Source organism: Hyperolius riggenbachi, chromosome 5 (assembly GCF_040937935.1).
Source record: "Hyperolius riggenbachi isolate aHypRig1 chromosome 5, aHypRig1.pri, whole genome shotgun sequence".
Classification (NCBI taxonomy): domain Eukaryota; kingdom Metazoa; phylum Chordata; class Amphibia; order Anura; family Hyperoliidae; genus Hyperolius; species Hyperolius riggenbachi.
In genome coordinates, this window is record NC_090650.1 from 349199119 (window position 1) to 349224833 (window position 25715).

At 42.6% G+C, this 25715-nt stretch overlaps 1 protein-coding gene across 2 annotated transcripts in view; it reads left to right on the forward strand.

Moving 5' to 3' along the window:
• Positions 1–25715, forward strand: part of CHD7 (chromodomain helicase DNA binding protein 7) — a 257707-nt gene that overhangs the window by 227501 nt on the left and 4491 nt on the right. For both annotated transcript variants that reach the window (XM_068237430.1, XM_068237431.1), the window contains 12 exons: positions 2781–2884; positions 9088–9217; positions 9303–9375; positions 9531–9582; positions 12371–12599; positions 12701–12909; positions 12995–13666; positions 15107–15267; positions 16148–16375; positions 18501–18944; positions 25013–25234; positions 25343–25483. In XM_068237430.1, the coding sequence (XP_068093531.1) occupies positions 2781–2884; positions 9088–9217; positions 9303–9375; positions 9531–9582; positions 12371–12599; positions 12701–12909; positions 12995–13666; positions 15107–15267; positions 16148–16375; positions 18501–18944; positions 25013–25234; positions 25343–25483 (2665 nt within the window). The remainder of the gene's footprint in view (positions 1–2780; positions 2885–9087; positions 9218–9302; positions 9376–9530; positions 9583–12370; positions 12600–12700; positions 12910–12994; positions 13667–15106; positions 15268–16147; positions 16376–18500; positions 18945–25012; positions 25235–25342; positions 25484–25715) is intronic.

Below are 25715 nucleotides of genomic sequence, written 5' to 3' on the forward strand. Positions count from 1 at the left end.
CAGTTTTGATTAGCCAATAATTGATCAATTTTACCACTTATATGTAGTATGAGGGCCAACAGATTTTAAATATTGTGACTAGACTGTGTAGGCAAGCAGTCATTACTACATGGAAGAAGTAAAATTGGGCACCTTAACCTTCAGCAGTATATGTGTTGTCCCCGGAATAAGCATGCAGCCACAGGGACACCTGTTCTGCAAAAGTAGTACAGAGGCGCCAACAGGGTAAAAACAATATTTCTTTAAAATGGTTAAAATGAAGTAGGTAGCGGTGGACTTACCCCTCCAAAACAGACACAAAAATTGCTGTTTTAAGCAAAAATCTGTTTATTTACATACTCCGAACAAGGTGCAACGCGTTTCGCGGGTATATCCCACTTCCTCAGGCAATAAATAGGAGCATATCACCAATGCGGTCCGGTACATAGCCTGGCGCCTCTGTCTCTGTTCTGCAAGCTTGTTCTGGGTTGGTGATTCAGGAAAAATTAGAGGCGAGGGAACAGCTTTGTAGCCAGATATCTGGCATTTTAAGAAAGGGAATACAAATGGTAGATTCCATAAGGATCACTTTCGGCCCGTTCCCGTTCACACTACAAGAGCTTTTTAAACGCTAGAGATTTTTAAAGCTCTTGCTATTGCATTGCTATGGGGGATTTTTACAAAATCACATCGCTCCAGTGAAAACACACACATAGCGTTACATTAGCAAGAGCTTTTAAAATCACAAGCGCTTAGAAAAGCTCTTGTAGTATGAACGACCTCTTACAGTTTATTTCATTTTTACTGAATTAGTTATGACTTTGTACCAGAGATAATGTTCATCTACATCTCCTTCTCTGTTGATAGTGCCCACTGTGGCCATTATTGTTTGGCCAGATCTGTGCATGCCAGGAGATCAGACCAGGGGTCGTCCTTGTATCCTCAGAATCTGTGCCTGTCCCCAGCACTACTTACCAGATTTGGGCCTGTTCAGATGAGTAGTGTTGTAGGGTGACTTCCAGTAGCAGAGAGTTTAGAACCATCTAGCCTCTCTTCCCCGAGTGCTCTTCGGTGCCTACCTTCCAAATTCATTTGGGTTGAAGGTTGCATGCAGCACCTATCACTGGGTTTCATGTGCTCAACCACTGTTATAGACTTGTACTGAAACGCCTAAGAGCACAGTGGAGGCATGACCAACAGGCATTTGCACTAAGGATTTGGTCTCTGCTGCTGCCCAGCCCATGCAGCAGGCAGTTGTCAAGCTTTTGACAAATTCCTGAATTTACTGCCTGTCAACTGCTTTTCATAACTCTGAGCAGTGACACGTGTATGGCTGTCTGTGGCTGAACAGTGACACGTGTATGGCTGTCTGTGTCTGAACCGTCTGAATAGGGCCTTTGCTGGAGGAGGTTCCGACACAGATACTTCTGACATATGCACTTCCACAAACTAAAAATGCTTAAGAGCGTCACAGCATTTATAAAGCTACCAATTTGCAATTTTTGAAAATGGTTGCTAAAAGGTGAACACACTTGCTTTGCAGCTGTGTCCTGGATTTATTTCCCACAAGAGCCACAGGCTGCATGGAAGCTGACCTGGACTGTATGTTTGCAGTCAAATATTTTTGCAACTGAGGAAGGAAGAGTGAGTAAGGTAGATTGGCAGTTTCAGAATAAACTGAGTTGGCTTAAGAACTTCTCTAAATGTAATTGTACTAAGTCATTTTGTAAAATCTCCAAGAATGTTCAACAGAGATATCATATGATCCGATGTGGACTGAATAAATTAGGAATTTACTGCTATTTACTGTAAAGATTTTTCATCTTCACCTGGGGTTTTAGGAGCAGAGTAAAGTAGGGATGCTGGAAATTACAGAGGGTACTGGAAAGGGTAGTACCCCAAAAATGCAGTCAAAAGAATAGCAGCACAGATCTCTAATGACCTTGTCATCTTTGCTGGGGGACATTGTGCTAGATTTTCATCGGGAGGAATCAATCATGACCAGGAACTTGTAGTATGCAACAAAGTCAGAAATCCAAGTATTAGGGCTTATTCACACTATGTGCTGCGCTGTCAGTTTTGACGCATTGCACATTGTGTACGATCCACATGGCAACATGAAAGTCCATAGACTTCCATGTTACCATTCACACTACAGGTGTGTTCCCATGCGTTATGTTGTAATGCATCTGGGAACATTTTATTGCACGACGCATACGCTTCCCCGATGGGTGCAGCTGCCGGCGTCTGCGCTTTAGCGCACCACCACGTGCATTCCGTGCGATGACTGTGAAATCACATTCGTGCATGCGTTCTGTAGTGTGAATGAGCCCTAAGAGTGCAGAACTGCCAGCGATTGATATGATAAAAATTCAAATTAGCAACCTTTACAATGCTCTAACTTCATGTTTCCTTTACAGCCCTAAATGCAGGTGTTTTCAGCTAGTGATAGGTGATTAGGGTGGAGACAGTAATCAAGGAATAAGAGCAATCCAAGGTAGTAAAATGCAGCCTGATTTGAGGGTTAAAAGCTAAAATGTGTTTCTGGAATCGTTGCCATCTACTTTGACAGGAATGAGACTGGCAGACATGTTAAAGTCTCAGTGTTCATTCAGCTTGTTTGTGACTGGTTAGTGTTATCCTGCTGGTCACTGCTTACCTTCACCTGTTCCCAGCGGTATGTCTAAGCAACTGTGCTGCCAAATATAATGGCAGAGCAGCCCCTCGGCTAGTGTGTGGCAGTTATAGGTAGCAGAACGTAGGTCTGAGACTGACATGTCTGTTAACTCTTCTCTTTGCAGCGAGGTGGATGTTTGGATACCGGAGCCATTCCATGCAGAAGTTCCTACAGACTGGTGGGATAATGAAGCTGATAAATCCCTTTTAATTGGCGTCTTTAAGCATGGTAAGCCCCAGTTGTGCCTCATCAGAATTCCGGGCGTCATAAACACTCCGTGCAGGAATTCTGGGAGATGAGCGGAGTTGGCTGATCTCTATAACATGCTTTATAGGGCAACCTAGCCTTTTATGAGATTGCCAATAAACAGGCAGTGCAATTTTAATCTTACAAAAGAGTATTTAACAACATACAGATAACTCTATTTCAGAGGCAGATCAGAACTAACAATTTTTCATCACGAGGGTATACTTGAAAGCAATGCATAACTGACTTCATACTTCTTTTCTTATTATAATATAATTGAGGGGAATTACACTGAGACATTTTACATGAAAATGTGCAGACCAAAAATGGGAAATCTAATTCTGTGGGTAGAAGTCAAAAATGTTTTTTGAAAAAGTCCTTGTAGTTTTTGAGAAAACCGACTTGTTTTAACTAAAAAAAAAAAAAATAGTTTTTAAACTAGTAAAATGTTTTTGCTGCAGTACACGAAGTTCACAGGGGGGGGCAGAGGGAGGCACTTAAGATGCGGGGGGGGGCAGAGATTGACATGGGGAAAAAGGAGTAACACAGAAAGGTACGCGGGGGGGGGGGGGGGGGCATGGAGGAGGTGCAGGGGACAGATAAGATAGCGCAGTGTTTTGACTTATGAACAGATTCAGGTTAAGACTGAACCTACAGTCCCTATCTTGTTCGTTAATCTAACAACAATTAATTGAAATAGGTAACCTTGTTAATAAGCATTGATTTGGAAAGGCCATTTTCTGTGAGGTTGAGCGGGAGTGAGCGCAGGAAGGCTGCAAGCAGAAGCAGCATTTCCTGTGAGGTTGAGCGGCAGTGAGCGCAGGAAGGCTGCAAGCAGAAGCAGCATTTCCTGTGAGGTTGAGCGGGAGTGAGCGCAGGAAGGCTGCAAGCAGAAGCAGCATTTCCTGTGAGGTTGAGCGGGAGTGAGCGCAGGAAGGCTGCAAGCAGAAGCAGCATTTCCTGTGAGGTTGAGCAGGAGTGAGCGCAGGAAGGCTGCAAGCAGGGGCCGCTTTTCCTGTGTGTTTGGGAGTGAGCACAGGCAGGAGCAGCATAAGAGCAATGCTTCAAAGGTTTGTATTGCAGTGAGTAGTAGAAATCATACAGCTGCTGCAGGAAAATACTTATTGGGTTAGATCTCTGCTGAAATCAAGTGGTGCCCATAGCAAGGCGGCAAATTATCAATATCCGGTATCGCTTATCTTAAATGTATATCCCCACATTAGTCTTTTATAAAGCCTTGCGCTAGGATTGGACAAATTCCAGGAACCAGGCAGCTAATGCACCTTACAAATTACAGCTCCACCCAACTTTGAGATTATACTTTGCTGCCATTAGAATTGGTTCCTAAAAATTAATTCTGGATTGGATTGACTAGCTTTGAAATTCGTTATTAATTGCATAAAAGTGCCCACAATCGCTACAATTTTTAGTGAACGATCATATTTTCGATAGGATCAATCAGACTGAAAGACAGTGACAGTTTTTTTAGCTAAACGATCAATAATGCGATCATTCAGGATCGATTGGACCTATCAGCATCTCTGTTTTCATGCAATATGATCTGAATAATCTGATCAAAAATATGATTGTTCACAAAACATTGCAGCGTTAATGGGCACCTTAACCCCGCCTATGTGCTATGTGCGACATATTGCGGTTGTTAATTGCCATTTCTAACCAATATATACCGGTACTTCTGCAAATGCCTTGCTATTGGGAGAGAGCAGTCAGTGTAGCTGTGAATGGCTGGTAATGCTGTGTTACGCTGATGTCTGCCACTCCTTATAGACGAGCATTTTCAGCATGAAGTAGCTGGGAATAAATGATTTGTATCAGTGATTAATAATTGGTGTTTGCCGCTTTTGTGACATTGTACCATTTGTAGTCTCAGGGTACCACACTGCACATTAGACTGCACTTTTATGTGAATGGAAGGATCTGCACCATTGTTTTCAGTAGTGTTGCTCACATCTGTGCTTTGTGGTGTGGGGAATTTAGAAAGCACATATATTGTATAGGAATGAATGGTGTAACATATAATATTCACTGTATGGGCATTTAAACGTGTAAAAATACAGTAGACCCCATGTAAAAGACGTGGCAGTTTGTTAAAGTCGCATCAAACACCCTTGACGGCACACGTGTTTAAACGTATAAGCATGAGCAGGATCTTGAATGTCAGATAACATGACAGTAGGTTGCACAGCAGACGTATGAGTAGATAGCACGCAAATACTTGAAGATGAATACTCTGTCCGTCAACATAAAAAGATTAGCCAATCAGCTTGTGACTTCTGATGAAAAATCCTGCCCTTCCTGCAGTATAACCAGTAGCTGTTCAGGTGCTGGAATGACTCATAGAGTAAACAGTCTGCAAGGCATTCTCATTGCAGAGCCTGTTGTCAGGTTGCTTTAGAATAAATAGATCCATAGTCTGACTCAGACTTCCATCCCTTCTACCCAATCCACTGCTTCAAAATAGTAATGGCTACCTGGGTCAGCTAACTAGAGTACAATATTTAAACTAGGCTGCCTGTGACCGCCAAGGGTAATGGCAGCCAATCGTGAAGTCTTATCCTCTTGCTTGATAGGAGCAATGATAGTCAGCTGTATTATAAAAGGGGTCCACTGACAATATTTGCTCGGTTTTTCTAGTACAGATATGGAACATTTTAGATGCATGCTTTTAAATGTTTTTAGTTTGCCCTTTCCAATGAATTTTGCGTAAAATGATCTCCTGAGTCCCTCTTTTTAAAATAAAATATTTCTCTCAGCCAAGATCATAAACATATCTTTAGTGTTTGTAAAATCCCATCACTCAGATATTCTTACTCTGTCTTGTTGATTCCCTCAGTCAGCAGTATACCGGTAAGCCTTTTTCCAGCACTAGCCCCTCCCTCCCGGGTACTCCATGTTATTTCCAAGATTCTTAGAGGCAAAAATTGTTTAGAGTAAGTGTAAAAAAAGTTGTGCGATGTTGGTGAAGTCATCACTTTCATAATTTGCAAAAGGCAAGATGGCAGCCCCCATGACACAAACGGCACATTCTGCAGTTCAAACAAGCTAGGTTGTGTGACTGTGCATTAGTAAATATATTAGTAAATCAATATAACTTGGTTACATGGAACATGAAGAGGTGAGATTGCATGATAGAAAGGTTCAGGTTTACTTTAACTAGTATTAGTCTTCAAGTGTACCAGAGCCAAAGCTTGCGTACAAATTTTCATACTTGCCTAAGACGAGGGAAGCTTATGGGTCCTAATGAGGCTTCTCACTGGGTCCTCCAGTCTCCCGATGCCATTCGCGGACCCTCAAAAAATCGCCGTCAGTGGTATGTCGGTAATCTGATTGGGGTCGCACTCCTCTTTAAGCATGAGCGTGACAGGGTGGCACCTCCTGGGTACGGCCCACCTGCGCTGTAAGCCGCAGCCCCTCATGCACAAGGGGCTCTCTGCTGCCACGTTTGTGCCTGAAGAAGAGCAAGGCCCCAATCAGCTGGAGGGTCCATGAGCGGCAACGGGACCAGAGGACACCGTTGTGAAGCCTCATTAAGATCCAGAGGCATCCCTCTCCTAAGGTAAGTATGTGTTTCTGAACCTGAGCTTTGGCTCAGCTTCTCTTTAAAAGTAAAATGCAATCTGGCTGTTAAACTCTACAGTAATATAAGCATTATAAACAAAGCAAGGAAAATGACACGCTGTGTGGTTTAATTTGCAAACTTTGGAAGATTTCTTGCTGGAAGTTTTATTTCAGCTCCTCCCCCTCACAGTGATACCGTTAAAGCTCTGAGTCGCTCCACGTTTTGCAAAATCTCAGAGATGCAAGAGGGGAGGGAAAATGCTTAACACTGATTTATAAATAAAGCAAAAGCCATATTTGTAGTAATAATGGCCACACCGTGTTATAGATCTCCATAAACTTAGCTTCCAGCACCGCTTCCCTCGCTAACTCTCTGCCAGCCAGTGTCAAAGTGGATGGTGGGCTTAACCTCTGCTATTAATCTGTACAAGTGCCTCCTGGGCTTTGTTCCAAGCAATATTTCACAAATGTCAGCGCCGAGAACTCCCAGCTCCCTTGAGTGGGATGCAGCCTTGTTAACTTTGAAAGGCTCGGGGATGCAGAGCTGGCATGATATATACAGTGAGCGATTCCTGATTATAATCCCAATTCTCTGGAGGTCGCAGGCATATTCTCAGCAGCATGGCCTGACTAAAGGGGAGAATGATGGCTTATAAAACCTTTCATGATTACAGTTTGGCTCCAGGCTCTACAGCAGTTAGGAGAAGTGTGTTGTAGTACAAATCCTAATTGAATTGTGCTGTTCTGCCTATGTACAAGAGTCCTCCTGCCTTTCTTCTAAATGGGAGCCTCAGCTGAGGCCAGGATGATCTAAAAATCCTCCTCCTGCAGTGCACTGCTGGGATCTGCCATTTTCTATCTAGTCAGATCATCCAGTCTAGAAAGGGAAAAAAAAAGGAATGTTAAAGCCATAGAGGGGAGAGCAGCAGCATCATCATCATGCCTCTGACATGCATCACATGAAACCTAATGAGACAGGCTCGCTTGCCTTTCATGTAACCCATGCACATCGAGTGAGCGGAGAGGGAAGGCATTTAGACTGTCGCTGGGCTCAAGACACAGTGGTGGGAAAGGGTGGGACCTGCAGAGCTGAGGTGTGAATAGGAGGGATGGTTTAACTCTTTCGTTCACTCTATTTCCGCATCTACTGATGTATTTTCCTCACTGCTTTACTAGTTCCGTTTAATAGAGCCTTAATGTCTACAGCACCCCGTCACTGCCTGTATTCTGTATGTTCTGAGAGGTGTGGTAACTAGGAGTTACTGGCCATCTTTCCTCTTTACAGATACCACCAAGCCCAATGATAGCGTAATATGTAGCTGTATGGTGTTATATTATACTGTAAGAGTGTAAGGTGACCTATTATGGCTCAAAAATAGCATTTATTTTGCTGTAGCTTAACTTCATTATATTATACATACATAGACATATGACTATGCTAGGGACTAGATTGTGAGCCCTTCTGAGGGAAAGTTAGTGACAAGACTATATTCTCTGTACAGCGCTGCGTAATATGTCGGTGCTATATAAATACTAAATAATAATACATCGGTTTTCTGTTAATTTAATCTGAAGACGTATGGTTTAATGTATATGAATTCAATGCCAAGTACGCTTTATATTTTACTCAAAGAAAAGAAGAATATAAATAAGACTTGGCATTAAGTTCAGTATAGTGTTGGGAAGTGTTAGCACTTCTGTTAGTTTCAGTGTTTTCTATGTTGGGGACAATTCCCCTTTTTCAAAATGAAGAGAATTCCAAATGCTTAGATGTCACCAGAACACGTATTAGTAGAAGTGCGGTTTCCCATCCATTTTGATGTGGTTTTTGTGAAGCAGATTCCATTTTTTTTTTTGGGGGTGGGGGGGCACCCTATAGTTCCCTTCCCCCTAACCCAGACATGAATACATTTGTTTTTCCTTTGATAAATGGCAAATATGTTTAAACGGTCCTAGAATTTTTCACATGACTGCAGGTTATGTATACTACTAGGATCTCTCCTATACACTTTGTGAATACCCCCTTCTCTGGCCCTTGCTGGATGGGAGAGTGCCAGGTGTATGTAGCCATGCCCCCTGGCACAAAGGAGAGGCCCAGTATGAGGTCACGTGACCACAGTTTTAAGAAAGGGCATTCTGTTTAGTTTTTATTTTTACTTTTACACTCTACAGAGATCTAAACTTCCCAACTTCAGTGAAAAGAAGTTGGGGGTAGAGTTCCACTTTAATACAGTTTAAATATCCTTTAGAGTATGTATTGTCATTTTTATTATGTTAGATATTTGTAGCCCAGCATAAGCTTTTTAAGCGTTATACATGTCAATTCTTGGAAAACCACTCTACATCTAAGCCATAAGTTGGGGTATTTTATAAGGCAGTGTGAAGGGCAGTAACACTAAGAAACCAGCCATCAATATTTTACTGTGCAGAAAGTTCGTGCATTTTGCTTGTGGTCACTGCCTTTTACAGTTCCCTCTGCAAATGGTCTTCCCATCTTCAGTATCTGCTGCTAGAATGTTTCCCTTATCAAAGCAACCCCCCAGAATGCACTGCGTTTCCCAAGTAAGGAACCAGACTATGATCGTCTTAAATGTTTTTCTCTGCAGGTTACGAGAGGTACAATTCCATCAGGGCTGATTCTGCTCTCTGCTTCCTGGAGAGAGTCGGCATGCCTGATGCTAAAGCAATTGCTGCAGAGCAAAGAGGGACAGACATGCTGGCAGATGGCGGCGATGGGTACGGAATAGTTTAAGCAGTATTTATTATGCGCTAAAAGCAGGAAGGCATTTTGGTTAAACTTGTTCAATTTGCGCTTTTTCAGGGGAGACTTTGACCGCGAGGATGAAGATCCGGAATACAAACCCGCAAGACTTCAGTTTAAAGATGATATGGATGTATGTACACACGCTTCTTACCATATGTAGCATGTAGCCCAAAGTTCTCCTCAAATATTTTGACAGACTGAAAATGGAGCTGATTGCTGAGTAGCTTTAAATGGAATCCTGCAATGTTTTGCTATCACTTCTGATCATATGGCTTTCTTCTCCAGGAATTTGCAAACTCTCCACTTGAGGACAAGGAGGAGGACATGGACACCCGAGGTGAGACGTTTAGAATGACAAAAGCCAAACTGAGACTATTCTGGTCTGTTTCTGAGATGAATGCCTTTGCTAAAGCTCATATAACAAGGAAATGTATTCCTCCTGTTCTCATTTCTGAGGCTGAAAATAGACCTGTAAACTCTTTTCTGATGGAAATTATTTTCTGTGCAGAGATTTGTCTGATTCGTTTCAATGGAATGACTTCAAACAAAGTCGGCAATTAATATGTTGATGCAAACTGAGGTTACTGAGGGAGTTCTTGGTGCTCCTCTGCCCTCTCTGGCTACAGCTTAGAGCAGGCATGGGCAAACTCGGCCCTCCAGCTGTTACCGAACTACAAGTCCCACAATGCATTTGCCGTTAAAAGTCATGACTGTGGCTGCCAGACTCCTGCAATACATTGTGGGACTTGTAGTTCCTTAACAGCTGGCAGGCCAAGTTTGCACATGCCTGGCTTAGAGGCTCTGGTATTCATTCTCTTCTATTGATGTCCTTATGCACAGTATGGATTCCGATGCACAGCTGTTCTTCAAAGGAAACCTGAGATGTTTATTGTATATATACTTACCTGGGGCTTCCTCCAGCCCCATGAGGTGCATGGGGCTCCCTTGCTGTCCTCTCCAACCATTCTGTTCTCTCTTTATGCCCGCCTGTAATCTGGCCAGCGGAGGCCAGTCTTGCTCTTCTGAGCACACCCAGCTGTACAGGTGCAGAACACTTCCAAGCGCATTCTCAGAAAAGCATGACTGGCCAGATTACCGGAGGGGATAAGGAGAGAATGGAATAGCCGGTGAAGGAGGCCACGCACCTCATGGGGCTGAAGGAAGCCCTAGGTAAGTATTTATAAATACACCCATATTAAACATCTCAGGTACACTTTAGCTTTTGATAGATGGTAAGTCACTCTCCTATACTGTAACTTTTGTCACTTAGCTGAAATCAAGGATGTTTGTCTATAGCCTAGTGCACAAGCTAGATGGGGCTTGGTTGAGGTTACCCTTCAGGGCCGGCTCAACTGAGAATCTTCTAGCCTGTACAGGTGTCCTACAATCTTGCTTGGGGATACCGCAGGCTGAATCTTTAAGCAACACCCACAGACGTGCACATTGTTCCCCTCCTTACCCTGCCTGTCACAAGCTGCTTCACCATCCTGACAAGCCTCTTCTCTTCTCCGTAGCTGCTGCTGAGTGACCTGTCTGTAGGACATTGTGCCTGAAGCTGTAAAATTGGGCATTGGGTCTCGAACCCTATGGGCACGGTTGTTTTGTCTCCATTTTAACTGTAAACCTAAAATTACTCTTTTATATTTAGTCTAAGCTGTTCTCTTTAAAGACAATAGAAGTTGTCCTTTCCTGGTTTATCCTTAGCACAATGGGATGGACAGCATGAAGCCTGTAAGTTAATTTTAACTCGTTACGTGGTTTTAGCAATTTTTAAATAAAATAAGAGTATTCAAAGATCTGTTACCATACTTGAACTAATGTTTTTAAAAACAAAAGTTTGCTTTCCTAAAACAGAAAGAATTTGCGATAATTCAGGTTGGAGTGAGCTCGAGATGTCTCCCAGGCACCACTGCTGAATATATGCAAATTAACCATTGTACCCTTAGAAGCTAAACACACCTCCAGAACCGCTGGAATGCAATGATGTGTCAGCTTGTTAATTTGTACAGAGCCATAATAATCCAACATGCATACAGACTGTTTCGGATTGTTTGATCCTCATCAGTGCATGGCATGGATTAATTTGGCTCTATGGAGTAGGGCTTGTAAATCCGAGAGGCACAGACTAACCAGCAAGCTCATGGTGACCCGGAACTTATTGGAGTGAGTAAGGGACTACAATGGTCCTAAAAGCCCCCTTACTAAGATGTTAAGAAAAACAAAAGTTTGCTTTCCTAAAACAGAAAAAATTTGCGATAATTCAGGTTGGAGTGAGCTTGAGATGTCTCCCAGAGCAACACTGCTGAATATATGCAAATTAACCATTGTTTTTAGGGGGATACTTTAATTTGGCACTTCCTGGAGTTGTCCTTAACCTCCTTAGTGGTAACCCCGTGCTGGACACTGGGTAAGCCGCCGCGTAGGATTTCTCAGGCCCTACTGGGCCGATTTGCATAATTTTTTTTTCAAACACGCAGCTAGCGCTTTGCTAGCTGCGTGTTTGGTCCGATCACCGCCAATATGCCGCTACCCGCCGCGATACAGGGCACATGTCACCCCCCCGCATACCCCTTGCGCAGCCGTTCAGAACGGGATTTCCTTATGGGGAAGCGTGCCGGCGGCGTTCAGACGGTACGGGGGGACGCCGCAGGAAGGGGGGAAGCATGTAGCTAGCTCTAGGCTAGCTACATGCTAAAAAAAAAGTTAAAAAATCCTCTTGCGGCCGCAGGAATCATCCCGCCAGGAATGTTAAATGAGCTATAGTATACCTAAAGCTATGCACATACATTAGACTTTCCTCGCACAGATTGACCATTCTTGTTTATTTTGAGCAATACCTGTAGTCTGATGTACATCACCTCTGTTGAACTTCTCATTGCAATCCAACTTGCAAGCTGCCAAAATGGAATTATTGCCATTGAAAGTCACAGACCATACTTTCAAAATTCCCATGCTGCAGTTTACAAATGGAGATTATTAAAGTTTTGATGTTCAGTACCATCTTTTCAACTATTATATCAGGTCTACATGAGAAGAAGCACTTTCTGTCTTTGGATGAGATAACAGTGGTGTTGGTTAACTGCAAAGAAATATCCGCAATAACTGTATATAACATTTTGTTACAGAAAAGATGGGTGAAGACAGCACAGAGATGGGCAAGTTTTACTGGCCCCACACATCAGCTCTCACTACCCGTCTTCGACGCCTCATCACTGCCTACCAGCGCAGCTACAAACGTCAGCAGATGAGGCAAGAGGCGCAGATGAAGACGGACCGAAGAAGGCGGCGTCCTCGGGAGGAAGTAAGGGCCTTGGAAGCAGAAAGGGAAGCCATTATAACAGAGAGACGGCAGAAGTGAGTCTTGTATATGTATCTTTCATTTTTCCACCTTAATTCACAATCCTGTCATTCTCCCGTACTTAAGCTGTAGATTAACCCAGCTGTAAATTCTCTAGATGGACAAGAAGAGAAGAGGCAGACTTCTATCGGGTAGTTTCCACCTTTGGAGTAGTCTTTGACTCTGCTAAGCACAAGTTTGATTGGAATCAGTTTAGAGCCTTTGCCCGTCTGGATAAGAAATCTGATGAAAGCCTTGAGAAGTATTTCAACTGCTTTGTAGCGATGTGTCGAAGAGTTTGCCGCATGTCCAGCAAACCTGAGGATGGTAAGAATGGAAAATTGCAAATCTCTTATCATTCTGTCTTGTCTTCCATTGTAAATGTTTCGTTTTTTGTTTTTTTTCCCCATAGATCTCTGTGATCTCTCTATGATAATTGAGCCCATAACAGAAGAACGTGCATCGAGGACTCTCTATCGCATTGAACTTTTACGGAAGATTCGAGAGCAAGTACTTAATCACCCTCAGTTGAATGAAAGGCTAAAATTGTGCCAGCCGAGTTTTGACCTACCGGAATGGTGGGAATGTGGGAAACACGATAGAGACTTGTTGGTCGGTGCTGCAAAACACGGCGTTAGCAGGACAGATTATCACATCCTAAATGACCCTGATTTAACTTTTTTGGAAGCACATAGGAATTTTGCTCAAAATCGAGGTGGCACACATTCAAATATGCCCATTATTATGCCACCTGGATCTGGTTTCAGTGAAACTCCACCTATAATGCCCTCGTCCCCTGTGCGGGATGAGAAAACTGGAGAGCAGGAGGAAATTAAACCTGAAAAAGTAGAAGAGATGGATGTAAAGGCTGAAGCAGATATTAAGGAAGAACCTGCAGAGTTGGAGGAGAAACCAGTAAAACAGGAGAGTGACCCGGAAACGGTTTCCGTTAAAGAAGATGTGAAGAATGTAGAGGTCACGCCAGATGCTGAACCGAAATCCATTTCTGAGAAGGGATCTGAGGAAGATGAAGAAAAGCTGGATGAAGATGATGACAAATCTGAAGAGTCTTCCCAAGCAGAAGGTAATTTTTTTCTTTAAGAGGTCTGGAAATGTCATTGTCCATGGATGCAGCAGCTCCAAGTCATTATAGCCATAATAACTGTATCTGGGAATCTTTCTGGTTTCAATTGATCTTGGTGTTGACCACAGATTTGCATGCTCGCTGATCCATTCCTCATCACTGAATATATTTCCTTGGTACTTCTGTTGAGTCAAAGAACCTTCAGTACTGACACCAATGTTCCATATGTGGATCACTTACAACTATTGTGAAATAAGGGCTTTGTTGCAGACGGTTTGCAGTACACACAGTGGCATGAATGGATTTGCTGGGTAATAGTTGCCGCATAAACATCTTCATTTCACTTCTATGACTTGCATCCCACAAATATTTAGTTTGCAACAAATTATCCTCAAAGCAAAACTATCAAGGCCTGAATTATACTTTATCTGCACCTAGACGAACGTACTTATTTCTCCCCTTCCATGTGCAGCAGCCACCCACCCACTCCATGTGTGTCAGCTGCACTCCCATTCCATGTGCAGACCCTGTACCCGTGTAGCATCCATATGCAACACCCCTTGTATATTATGTAATGCTCCCTTGGACACTGGACAGCAGCTTGCCCATTTGCTGTCTCCCTTTCACATCTACAGCATCTTCTACCATATACAGCAACCTTTCTTCCATGTACAGCCAACCCCTTGGGCAGCAGCCACCCAAATCCTGGGCCTTTGTGGACTTTCCCAAAGATCCACCCCTTGAAATTATAGTAAAAAAAAAGTTATTACAATCTACTGTTATCCATAAACGTATGAATTGTTAAGGATGGCTACCAATCTCTCATATGACTGACATAGTCAAACAGGGATTGGTTATTGGACAGCACAAAAAAATCTGTAAGCACAGTACCTCAGTTTTTGACATGTTTGTCCTTTTATCGTCCGTTGAGTCCTTTTAAATGTCCTAACTGCATACAACTGCTGGCTTTGCTAAAATAATGCGCAAGGGCATTTTTGCATCCCTTTCACAATAATTTCCTGCTTTTTCTATGCAATGCAGCTCTTTTAACCCTCTTTAAACTATCAAGTACGGTAGTTGAATTGCAAATAAGAAAAAAAATAATTTTCACATCAGACACAGACAGTTCATCCTATTGGCAGGCAAGTATTCTGTCTCCTGTCAACCTGATCACATGACTGCACAATGTCATCGCTCTTCAAAACTGGCCCTTCCCATTGACCTGGGGAGATTAGTGTTGCCCCTGGAAAGGAATCTGATATCACTGCAACTTCTGTTGAATACATTGAGCATCTCTATTCAATCAACCTGGTGGGAAAATTGGTAGTTTTTTTTAAATACTTGGTCTTAGTAATGCCATGTCCAACTAATCAGTCCTGTTTGTCTTTTTATCTATTTCCTTACGCTGATCTCACTTGCACAAGTTTACTTTCATTGCAGCCGGAATAGCTTCTCAGGACAAAAACTTTGATGAGGAAAGCAACGCCTCCTTGAGCACTGCAAGGGATGAAACACGTGATGGCTTCTATCTGGAGGACTGCGAGCCATCCGGCCTTCATATGCTGCGAGAGAGGTCCTTCTCCTTCTCATTTTGGCCTAAGGTGCGTTGTTGTGTTAGCCTCTTGTTGGCATACATATATTCCATAGCGGCAACTGTGATGTGTGCTCTGTATGTTTTAGATTATAATAATGAAAAAAAAAAGCTTCCTAATCACCATGACATGGCCATCTGGTTGTAAAAACAAGACACTAATAGGCTTATTCCTGTGGAAAGGAGGCGGTTTGCAGCAGCTGTTGTGCTCTGGTTGTGGTCTTTGAGCAGTGTCTGGGGTTTTTTTTGTAGCTTTTGCTCGAAGAACGGACTTGTGGGCCTGGCAGTAATAGAGGCTGCTTAGTAGTGGGTTAAAGGTGTATTTTTTTGTGTACAGCTGTATGTCTCCTTTTTGAAAGATTAAGCATTTGACCATTTGTATTTTTTAATTTATAACGTAACCAAATGTGTACAGTTGTAGAATGAACATTGACATTCTTTAGATGCAGGGGAAGTTTTTGTAATGTTGAACTTTATTAATTGTGACGCTAATGAGGGAGCATTTAGGAGGCCGGGCCGTTCTGCAGCGGAGAGCTATGGCAAGAGCTGGATACTGGAAGCAGATGTTTCTTTCTTTGCTCACCAGCTGATGATTAGAGCAAACAATGCACTACAGCCCGGAACAGTAGGAGTTCAGCGTATATGCAGACATTACCAACTCTCTTACCCCCTGCTGTATCTCTTCTTTTGTCTGCTTGGTGCTCCGAGCTGAAGGGGGGATTTTAGACTCGTACAGGTTAAATGGGAAACGAAAAATACTTTGTTCATTCTTTATCTGAGAGCCAGGCAAGCGTTAGTTGATCAATGCAGAGACATTAAACGGTTCTGAGTGCAGCTACTTTCTTAATTGCTTATGTCATATGGGTTTTCTTTCTCCTTGGATGATGCAGGATCGTGTGATGATCAACCGATTAGACCACATCTGTGAGACCGTGCTGAAAGGAAAGTGGCCAGTAAACAGACGCCAGATGTTTGAGTTCCCCGGGCTCATCCCTGGATACACACCAACTGCCATGGACAGCCCTATGCAGAAGAGGAGTTTTGCCGAGCTCTCCATGGTGGCCCAGGGCAACTTCAGCGGAAGTGAAGATATCACTGCTTCTCCGCAACTGTCTCAGGCAAGATGTGTTAACTAGTCACATGCTGGTGTTCTGCAGCCATTGCTTATGCATGTAAAGGATGCATTTCCACTAGCAGGATGCTTTCTGCATCGCATCTCCCTGTGGTTGTCTGCTGTGACAATGCATAAGTCCACATGCGGCTATACACTAAACTGCGGGGGAATCAGTTGTGTGCTGCAGAAATCTGCAGCATTCAATTCATATTTTTTCCCTGCAGTGCATTTTATCACTCCACAATGGCACCGCTGAATTCAATGGAAATTACTCCGTTGATGGGCATTGGTTGTAGAGCCATTGAGGAAAATCACGATACGTATTTGCGTCTAGTGGAAATGGGCCCTAAACAAGATGTGTGTACAGATTTATCATCCCACTGTGGACAAACCAGATTTTCTGATAGTCTGAGTGTTTTATTCTTTGAACTCTTTGGGTAATTAAACAGAAACAGAATAGTTTTGGCGAGATATTTGTGTTGAATGTAACAGTTTCCTGTAAATTAAGATAAGAAGGTATTTGCAATTATTCATATTTACATGTGCATGAAGGAACTCCCATAATGCATCAGTTCTGCTCAGTTGATGAATGAGCAGATTATCTCTTTATCTTCCTGAAAATTTCTAAAGCCTCCTGTTGGAAATGCAAATATATATTAGCATTTTAAGAGGAGTGCTTTTAGGTTCCTTTTGTAGCTTGCAAATTTCTTCAGGTTCTGGTTCATAGTTACATAGTTTGGTTGAAAAAAAGACATCAGTCCAACCGAAAAATAGTCAACATGACTAAACTCGATGCTCTGTAACACTCCTGTAAACAAAGAAAATTAATTCTCCATATATGTCCATTATTGCAAGTATTTTTTGCAATGGCATCTGAGTGTATGTATAGGGTTAACAATAAAGTGGGATGAAACTGTAAATTAAAATTTCTTATAACTATTGCTAGGTACATGAGTAGCTAGTGTAACCTAGTTCTCCCCCAAGTCTTCAAGAACAAGCATTCAGTCTGATTTCAAAGAACATCGGATTTTCACGTTTATTTTGGATCACATATTCAGTATACTATATATTAGGAGCAGAATATCAGCTTGGCAGCTAAGCCTTATTTATTGCACTTTAAAATGAAGGTAGCAACCCCCACCCTTCATAAAGCTCAGTATAGTTTTATATGAGGTTGCAAATTTTCATATTCCAAAAAAATATACTGTGTTAGGTTGATTGACATCTAGTGCCAAAAATAGCTGAAAGCAAGAACAAGTGCTAGAAATCTGCGGTGACATTGGATTGCAAACTCTAGATCGCTTATAGACAGAATTGAGTGATGAGCTTGTAAGAATTGTGTCAGAGCTATATCAATGCATAATACTTATCTGCATAATTATTGAGCCAAAGTATCAGATTCCACAGTAACTGTACAAAAATTATAAAGGCTAATCCAGACAGTAGACTTTTGTCAACTTAAATGATTTTGATCTTGTCAGTCGAGCGTTTGATGTGTGTCATCATCCATTTTTGTCTGGTCTCAGTACGACTCAAGCGAATAGAAATCAGGTTTTTATTTTTCTAAAATTCCCCCCTCCATTTTCCGAAAAGCAGTGAAGAGCTTCCTGATTCTTCCCCCCACTCCCCTCATCCCTTAGCTTTAGGACAGTATATGCACCTCTGCCACAGATATGACTGTCTAGTCTTGTTGAGCAGCCAGTCAAATGACATAATCGTTTCTGGTAATGAAGACAAATGTCTACGCTGGATGTTTTAGACCACATGGGGTCTTAAGCTGTGTACACACACTAGATGAAATAACAATCTAGTGTGTGTACAGTACAGTGGCCCCGATGCGTTGGCCAGTGATCAGCTCTGCGGATGTACTTGGCCAAGCGCTGGCCAAGAGCCTTGTTCTTCCCACCTGCCCCACTCGACAGATGATATTTGCATGCCACTCTGTTGACCATTCTCTACAAGTGTAGGCTAGCAATGTGTTTATAGAGTGTAAGCTCTGTTATGTTGGCCAACGGGGTCGAGTCCTGATCTCTGCTGGGTGTACGAGGTTTTGGTTTTTGCAACTTGTTTGAATGAACTTCAGCTGAGCTTGTATAGTCAATACTAACCAGTTTGGTTTTTGGTTCCAGGAAACTGCTATGAGTTTATCTGTACCTAGACAGCGAAGGCGGAGGAGGAGGAAGATAGAAGTTGAAGCTGAACGAGCTGCAAAGAGGAGAAATCTAATGGAAATGGTGGCACAGCTCCGTGGATCTCAGATGGGAGCAGAAAATGGACAAGAGAAAGTTGTGGATTTATCGAACGCCTCCAGGGAGGCTACAAGTTCTACCTCAAATTTTTCATCTCTTACTCCCAAGTTTATCTTGCCCAATTCCTCCACCCCTGTCTCGGATGCCTTTAAAACTCAAATGGAGCGACTGCAGGCGGGTCTTTCTTGCACACCGACCAGACATCTCCTCAATGGTTCATTAATAGATGGGGAGCCTCCCATGAAGAGAAGGCGAGGAAGAAGGAAAAATGTGGAAGGCCTTGATCTATTGTTCATGAGCAGCAAAAGGACTTCTTTATCTACGGTAAGAAAACGGCCCTCTTCATGTTCACATCAAGTGGATAAGATAACCTTTTATAGCTAATACATTGCTTCCATGTGTAGATAAGATGCAAGTGAGATATATCGGAGATTTGGTCATGTTTTCATATTATGTTATTTTGTTTCCGTTTGTGTCTTGTGAGGGAATGGAGAAATATGAATACTACAAAGGTTTCTTGCTCTTCCTTTAATTTGGTGTTAATGTTCATTGTTTAGAAAAATTGACTTTTTTAAATGAAATGTGCAGGACAAAAACCTTATTATAAGGGTTTTAATTATCAATTTGGTAAATATGGAAGTGTATTTCATATGTGCAATTTTTAATCAACCAGCAGGTAAAATACATTTATGTAATAAAGGCGCATGGAATGAAGGGCACAGGGGATTGCCGCAGTAGAATATCTGTAAAATTACTGATTTCCTACTACTTAATTCTAATTGTAACGTATAGGTAATCTTCACCAGTACTCCATTACTTAAAGGGGAACTTCGGCCTAAACAAACATACTGTCATCAAGTTACATTAGTTATGTTAATTAGAATAGATAGGTAATATAATCTCTTACCCACCCTGTTTTAAAAGAACAGGCAAATGTTTGTGATTCATGGGGGCTGCCATCTTTGTCATGGGGGCAGCCATCTTTTTGGTTGAAAGGAAGTGACAAGGAGCAGGAGACACAGTTCCAACTGTCCTATGTCCTGATTACCCCTCCCAGCTGCACACGCTAGGCTTCAAATGTCAAATTCAAAATGTAAAAAAAAAAAAAAAATTGCACCAAAACAGCAGAAAGAGAACAACAAAATCAGAAATCACATCATGCTTTGCACAGCATCAGGGGAAAAAAGCCCGGGCAGTTTTCTTCTGTGCAGCTAAAAATGAGGTTTGTATAAGAGAAACAAAGTTCTGATGCTGTGAAACACAAAGCCTTTTCAGTACTGCTGAGTCGATTTTTAGTCCGGATGTTCGCTTTAACCTAACCCTACTCTCACACAGAACACTCCCTCTACCAATGTCTAACCCTTAACCCTCCCTCTACTAATACTTACCCCCAAGTGGTGCCCCGTGTCGCCTGGCCTTAACCTAGGTCCCCCCGCCCCCTCTCCGTGATTTGCAGCAATGACGGGGAATTTAATATAATCACGTGTGCCTATGCTTCCCGCTATGCAAATTACTGCATTACATAGCGTGTGCACTGTAACCCTATGCATTACATAGCGGGCTCTGTGACCACTATGTGATGCTGCATTTTGCATAGCGGGATGCCTCTGCGCCCACGATTTTTATCTGGCGCCTCCATGTGCCTAAATTTCCCTTCATTGCCACAAATAACTGCTTTTATAATGGGTGCTTATGGTGGTGCCCTTCTTTCCGAAGCACCTCCATTTTTCCGACCTTACACACCTTTATTTCCTGGTTCATGAAAAACTTGAAAAAAAAGCCTTATTTTACAACTCTGTAGTGGAGGTCATTACACAGGAGCTACAGCGGTTCTTCCCCTTTTATAAGCCAGTATTTCCAGGCGTTCAGCTACTGCTCAGCTTAGCAATGAAAGACCTACAGGGCTTTACACAACAAGTAACATGGCTGCACCCTGTAGTAAATATGTGTGTAAAATCAAGTTTTGTAAACCAGTAAGCAATAAAAAGGTAATGGCATTGGCTGCAAGACAACATTGCCTTAACTCAAAGAGCAAGTTACTGTGGAGCAAGTTAGCTTGGAGTTACTGTGCTTTCTGCTGTTGTATTCCGTTGTTCTTAACGTTTTCAGCTGTGGGCAGAGTTATGGTTTCTTAAAGCGATACTCCAGCCTTACTGCATGGATCAGAAACCTGCTTGGGGCTGGTGTTTTACAGCTGCGGTCAATTTCCTGCATCTGACCTGATGCTTGTTTTGCTGAAAGTCCCCATATACCGACACCCAACCTGCAGAGCTGAATATATGCAGCCTGACCCTCACTACCTTTTCTATCCTGTTGCTTTGCACTGGGTTGTACTTCCATGATCTCTTTCAGGACATTTATCATATATTGGATTATTATAATTTACATGTTGGTACATGAGCCATTTGTAGAGGAGGTTTTGTGGTTTACCCTGACATGTTGTAACCCTCAAATAGCTAAAACAAATTGACCATTCCCTGCCCCTCCCTCTTAGGGCTCGTTTCCACTGTAGCGGTGCAGAATCGCCTGGATTCCACCGCTGAAGAAATCGCATGCGGCTGCGTTTCCCCATGCGGATTTACCCGCGATTTCGCATGGCAAGGAGCCAGGCGAATTTAACCATGTCACTGCCTGTGTAAAGTTCCATTGCCTTTCATGCGAAATCGCGGGGAAATCCGCATGACAAAGCCGCATGCGATTTCCCTATTGAATGCATTAGCGGCGATTCGCCCGCATTCCTGCTGCACGTGAAATCTGACGACCCTGTCGTGCAGATTTTTCCCGCACCGAAAAACGCCGCCGCACACGTGGAAGCAGCCCCATCCACTAACATTGAGTATGCGAATCCGCATGCAGTTCCCGCATGCGGATTCGCTATAGTGGAAACGAGCCCTTACCCTCTACATGTGAACATATTGGCCTCAATACACTAAGCTTTATCAAACACTTTATCAAACGTTTGATAATTTACCTCATGGGTAAAATCTAATTTTAAATTCACTAAGTTGTTATATATTTATTGACCGTTTTATCGATTAAACATTCGATAAATATATAACACCTTGGTGAATTCAAAATTAGATTTTACCCATGAGGTAAATTATCAAACGTTTGATAAAGTGTTTGATGAAGCTTAGTGAATTGAGGCCATAGTGTTCTATATACATACAACAATAAAGTAGCTCTGACTTTTTCTGTTCTGAAAGACATTTATTCACTCCTGCAGAGAAGCTTCTGTAGTTCTTTTAAATGAAGTGGATTCCCAGACATTTTACAAGTGCAGCTAATCCACTTATTCCAACTAACAGGCTAGCTAACTGATTATGTTCTGCAGATGTTAATTGTTTGAATGCCTGGATGAAAGTGTGTTCTTTGGATATACTCTGGATGAATGAGAACCTTCACAGAGATATTGTATTATGCATCTACTTACTATAGATTGCGGGTTGACAAAAACACAGGACTCCTTTAACTAATGTAAGTAATGTGGAACAGATGTCCAGTGTGCATAGTCAAGGTATCAACTGCTGGTGGAAACCGCATATCTGGTTGGCTGTTGTGAGCTAGTTTTCTTTGTACTTCTATTGGAATTTGGGGGCAATTCCAAGAGAAGTACAAAGAAAGCTAACGCAAGAGCAAAAGGTAGAAAAAGTACACCTGAAGTGAGAAGGGACATGGAGGCTGCCATATTTATTTTCTTTTGAAGAAAGTCAGTTGCCTGGCAGCACTGCTGATCTTTCTGGCTTCACTGGTGTCTGAATCACAGACCTGAAACAAGCAGTCAGAAACCTCTGCTCTGCTGGCCTGTTCGTGGTCTATGGATTAAAGTATTAGCCATGTAATTGTGATTGTGTAAAAGGAGATGAATATGGCAGCCTTCATATCCCTCTCAGTTCAGGTAGAAGCTATACAGTAGAATCCCTTTATAGTAAACTCCAAGGGACCAGGAAAAGTAGTTTACTATATCAGAAGTTTACTGTATCAGAATTGGTCATGCATTGTATATTTATGCAGACACGTTTGCTGGGACCGAGGACTGAGTTTACTATATCCAGAGGTTTACTATGTCAGAGTTTACTATAACAAGATTCTACTGTAGCATATCTGCCATGTTGAGTATGTGCTGATATTGTTGTGCAGTCAGTGCGTTTAACCTTCAGGTACTCTGTCTGATAAAGATCTCTAGCATGGATGTGCAAATCCCTGCCTGCTGCTTTTCTGTAGATAGGAAGGTAAGCGGTACTGGAATATTTCTAAAAAGGTGTTATAATCTATTTACTCCAGTCTTCAGGCCCAGAATTGTAAAAATGTACAGTACTGTTCCTCCAACAACATATTAGGCATTGCAGATACTTTATAATAACACACTGTAAGAAACAGTGAGGCAGCCACAAAAGGAATAGAGGAAGTGTTGCTATGATTGCTGACAGGTTTCTGCTGGCTGCAGGGAAAAAGGAATGACTGGATGAAAATTGCTTTTAGCGCTCATAGGAGTTCACTAAAGTGCGGTAATATTGCTATGCGCAGACAGCAGCAATGCATATAGTGTGCAATAGGCAAGAACATGCATAGTCTGGGCTGTCTAACATCCTCACTATCACGCCGCACAGCAGTGCATTGCGGTAACGCAATGCGGATGGCATGTGATCGCAAGCTTTGCAGTCTGAACACACAGCCATCTGCAGTTCATGACGCAAACAAGACTGATCATCTGTATTGTGCAAAGAGCACTTTTATCCGCCCAAAATTGTTGCAATTCTTGCATGTGAGACGTCTGTTTAGTGCCTCAGTTGAAGAGAATGCAGATTGTATTTACACTGGAGTCTCGGTTTAGTGGGGTAAACAAAATGCAGAGAGAAACTGATAGATGGATAATGATGGGAATGGAGAAGTGTAGCTGAATCCTTTACAATGGATAGTACTGGTGAGAGCCTTGTTAGTGAAAGGGATGTGTTGGTACTTGAGGCAAGAAGCTGACGGGATGTGTAAAGAGTTTGGTAGTGTTTTGAGATGTGAAAGCACTAATATTTGAGCTCTTATGTGAGTGATGGGACTGGGAGATGTTCTGGATAGGAGTGAAGCAGTAAAGCCAAGGAAGCATGCTTGTGGTGGAGGTAGGACTGTGACCTCAATAGTTTGAGATGCCAATGAGCAGTTCAAAAGATAATTACTGCAGTCAGGGGCGTAACTATAAATCAGCAAAACTTTGATTCCCAAGCCCAACACAGCCCCCCCCCCCCCCCTTTCTTGTATAGGTCATAAAACAATTGTGGACATTAATCTTCACACCCAAGTCACAAAAAACAACCGATCTGAAGGATGGACCCCTTTATCAGAGGGAGTGAAATAGTAATTGGGGGCCCCCTTACAGCTCTGGGCCCCCCTGCAGTGCCAGGGGCTGCTCCCCTCTAATTACGCCTCTGACTTCATTGTTATGAAGGTTGTGTAGGGCATCTCTGAAGCATCCGCGGTGCAATTTCTGGCAAGCATTGTAAAATGTTTAGGGACAAGGTGAGAGGAGTAGAGAAAAGTGAACTTCCACCTTTAGTGGAAAAATGCACATGAAAATGTGTTATAAGAAGTTACCGTGGTTGTGGCCTATGTTTCCGAGTGTGAAATCTGCATAACTCCATTATGGACACTCCCTGAAGCTGGAGATGACTGCAGACTGGTGATGGATATATTTGGTGAATGATTGGCAGTGGTGGATATTTTAGGCTATCCTTTGGGAAATACCTGCACATGAGAAAACTGCTAGCTTTTGAGTATTTGCATATGGTCACCCGACTCCCACATGACCTGCGTGCCCCTTATAGACTTCAGTCTCACACACATGGAGAATCATAGTGGCAGAGGCCCTTTATCTCTTAAAGGCAGCTGTGCACTAAGCTTTGAAAACTTATCAAACAAATGCCCATATCCCACCAGGAGGTTCACTAATTATGTGGGTTTTGGGGCAGTGCAGCAGAAATTTACTTATAGGGGGCTCTCAGTAGCCATATGGAGGCCCTAATTTTCTCTCTCCCCATGACGCAGGACACAGGTTCCCACAGTAATGTCCAATGTTCACGGCTGCACAATACATGTCAGGAGAGTTCCCATTGATGGGATATCACACAATTAACAAACCTCCCTTAGGGGTTAATTTGTGATGTTCTCTGAACTTTGGAGTACCCAGGTGCTCAGTATGCTTTAAAGTGGCTGTGTACTCTAGCAATGGCTGGTATCCGTCAGTGCGCCCTCTGCGTACTTCTGTAAGGAGTTATAACATCACACAAAAGTCTCTAGTTTACGTTCCTTAACATGTAATATTTCATCCCTCAGTTTTCTGAGAACGTATTTTGTTTGTTCCTGCAGACCTAGTAACAGTTCTGTGCTTTTTGTCTCTGCAGGAAGATACTGATGTGACCAAAGCATATGAGGAAGATATTGAAACACCGCCAGCAAGAAACATTCCATCGCCTGGGCAGCTGGAGCCAGAGACCCGGATCCCCGTCATTAACCTGGAGGATGGGACCAGATTAGTGGGGGAGGATGCTCCCAAAAATAAGGACTTGGTTGAATGGCTGAAACTGCACCCTACCTACACTGTTGATATGCCAAGTTATGTACCAGTAAGTACCAGGATAAAACGCTGTGTTTCATTAGCTGGCGGCCGTGCTGTATGGGGCCATCGATTTTTAAATTCATGAACAACCACTTTTTTTCTTTCCCTCTTACAGAAGAGCGCAGAAATATTGTACTCCCCGTTTCAAAAACCCAAGCAGAAGCGCCACAGATGCCGGAATCCCAACAAGCTGGACATTAACACGTTAACGGGAGATGAAAGAGTGCCTGTAGTGAATAAGCGCAACGGCAAAAAGGTAACTTTTTGTAAACTCAAGGAAAACATTGTGTTTCTTTGCTTATTTGTTTTGTTTATTATAACATGTAAACTATTCAGTTGTTTGTGAATGCACGGACTTCAGTTGCAGCAATGAATCACCACTTTTTAAAGTGTGAGGGCCAGTGCACACCAAAAACCGCTAGCGTATTCGCAAACGCTTAGCGTTTTTGAAGCATTTTTTCAGAGCAAATTTAGGCATGTGCAGAGCG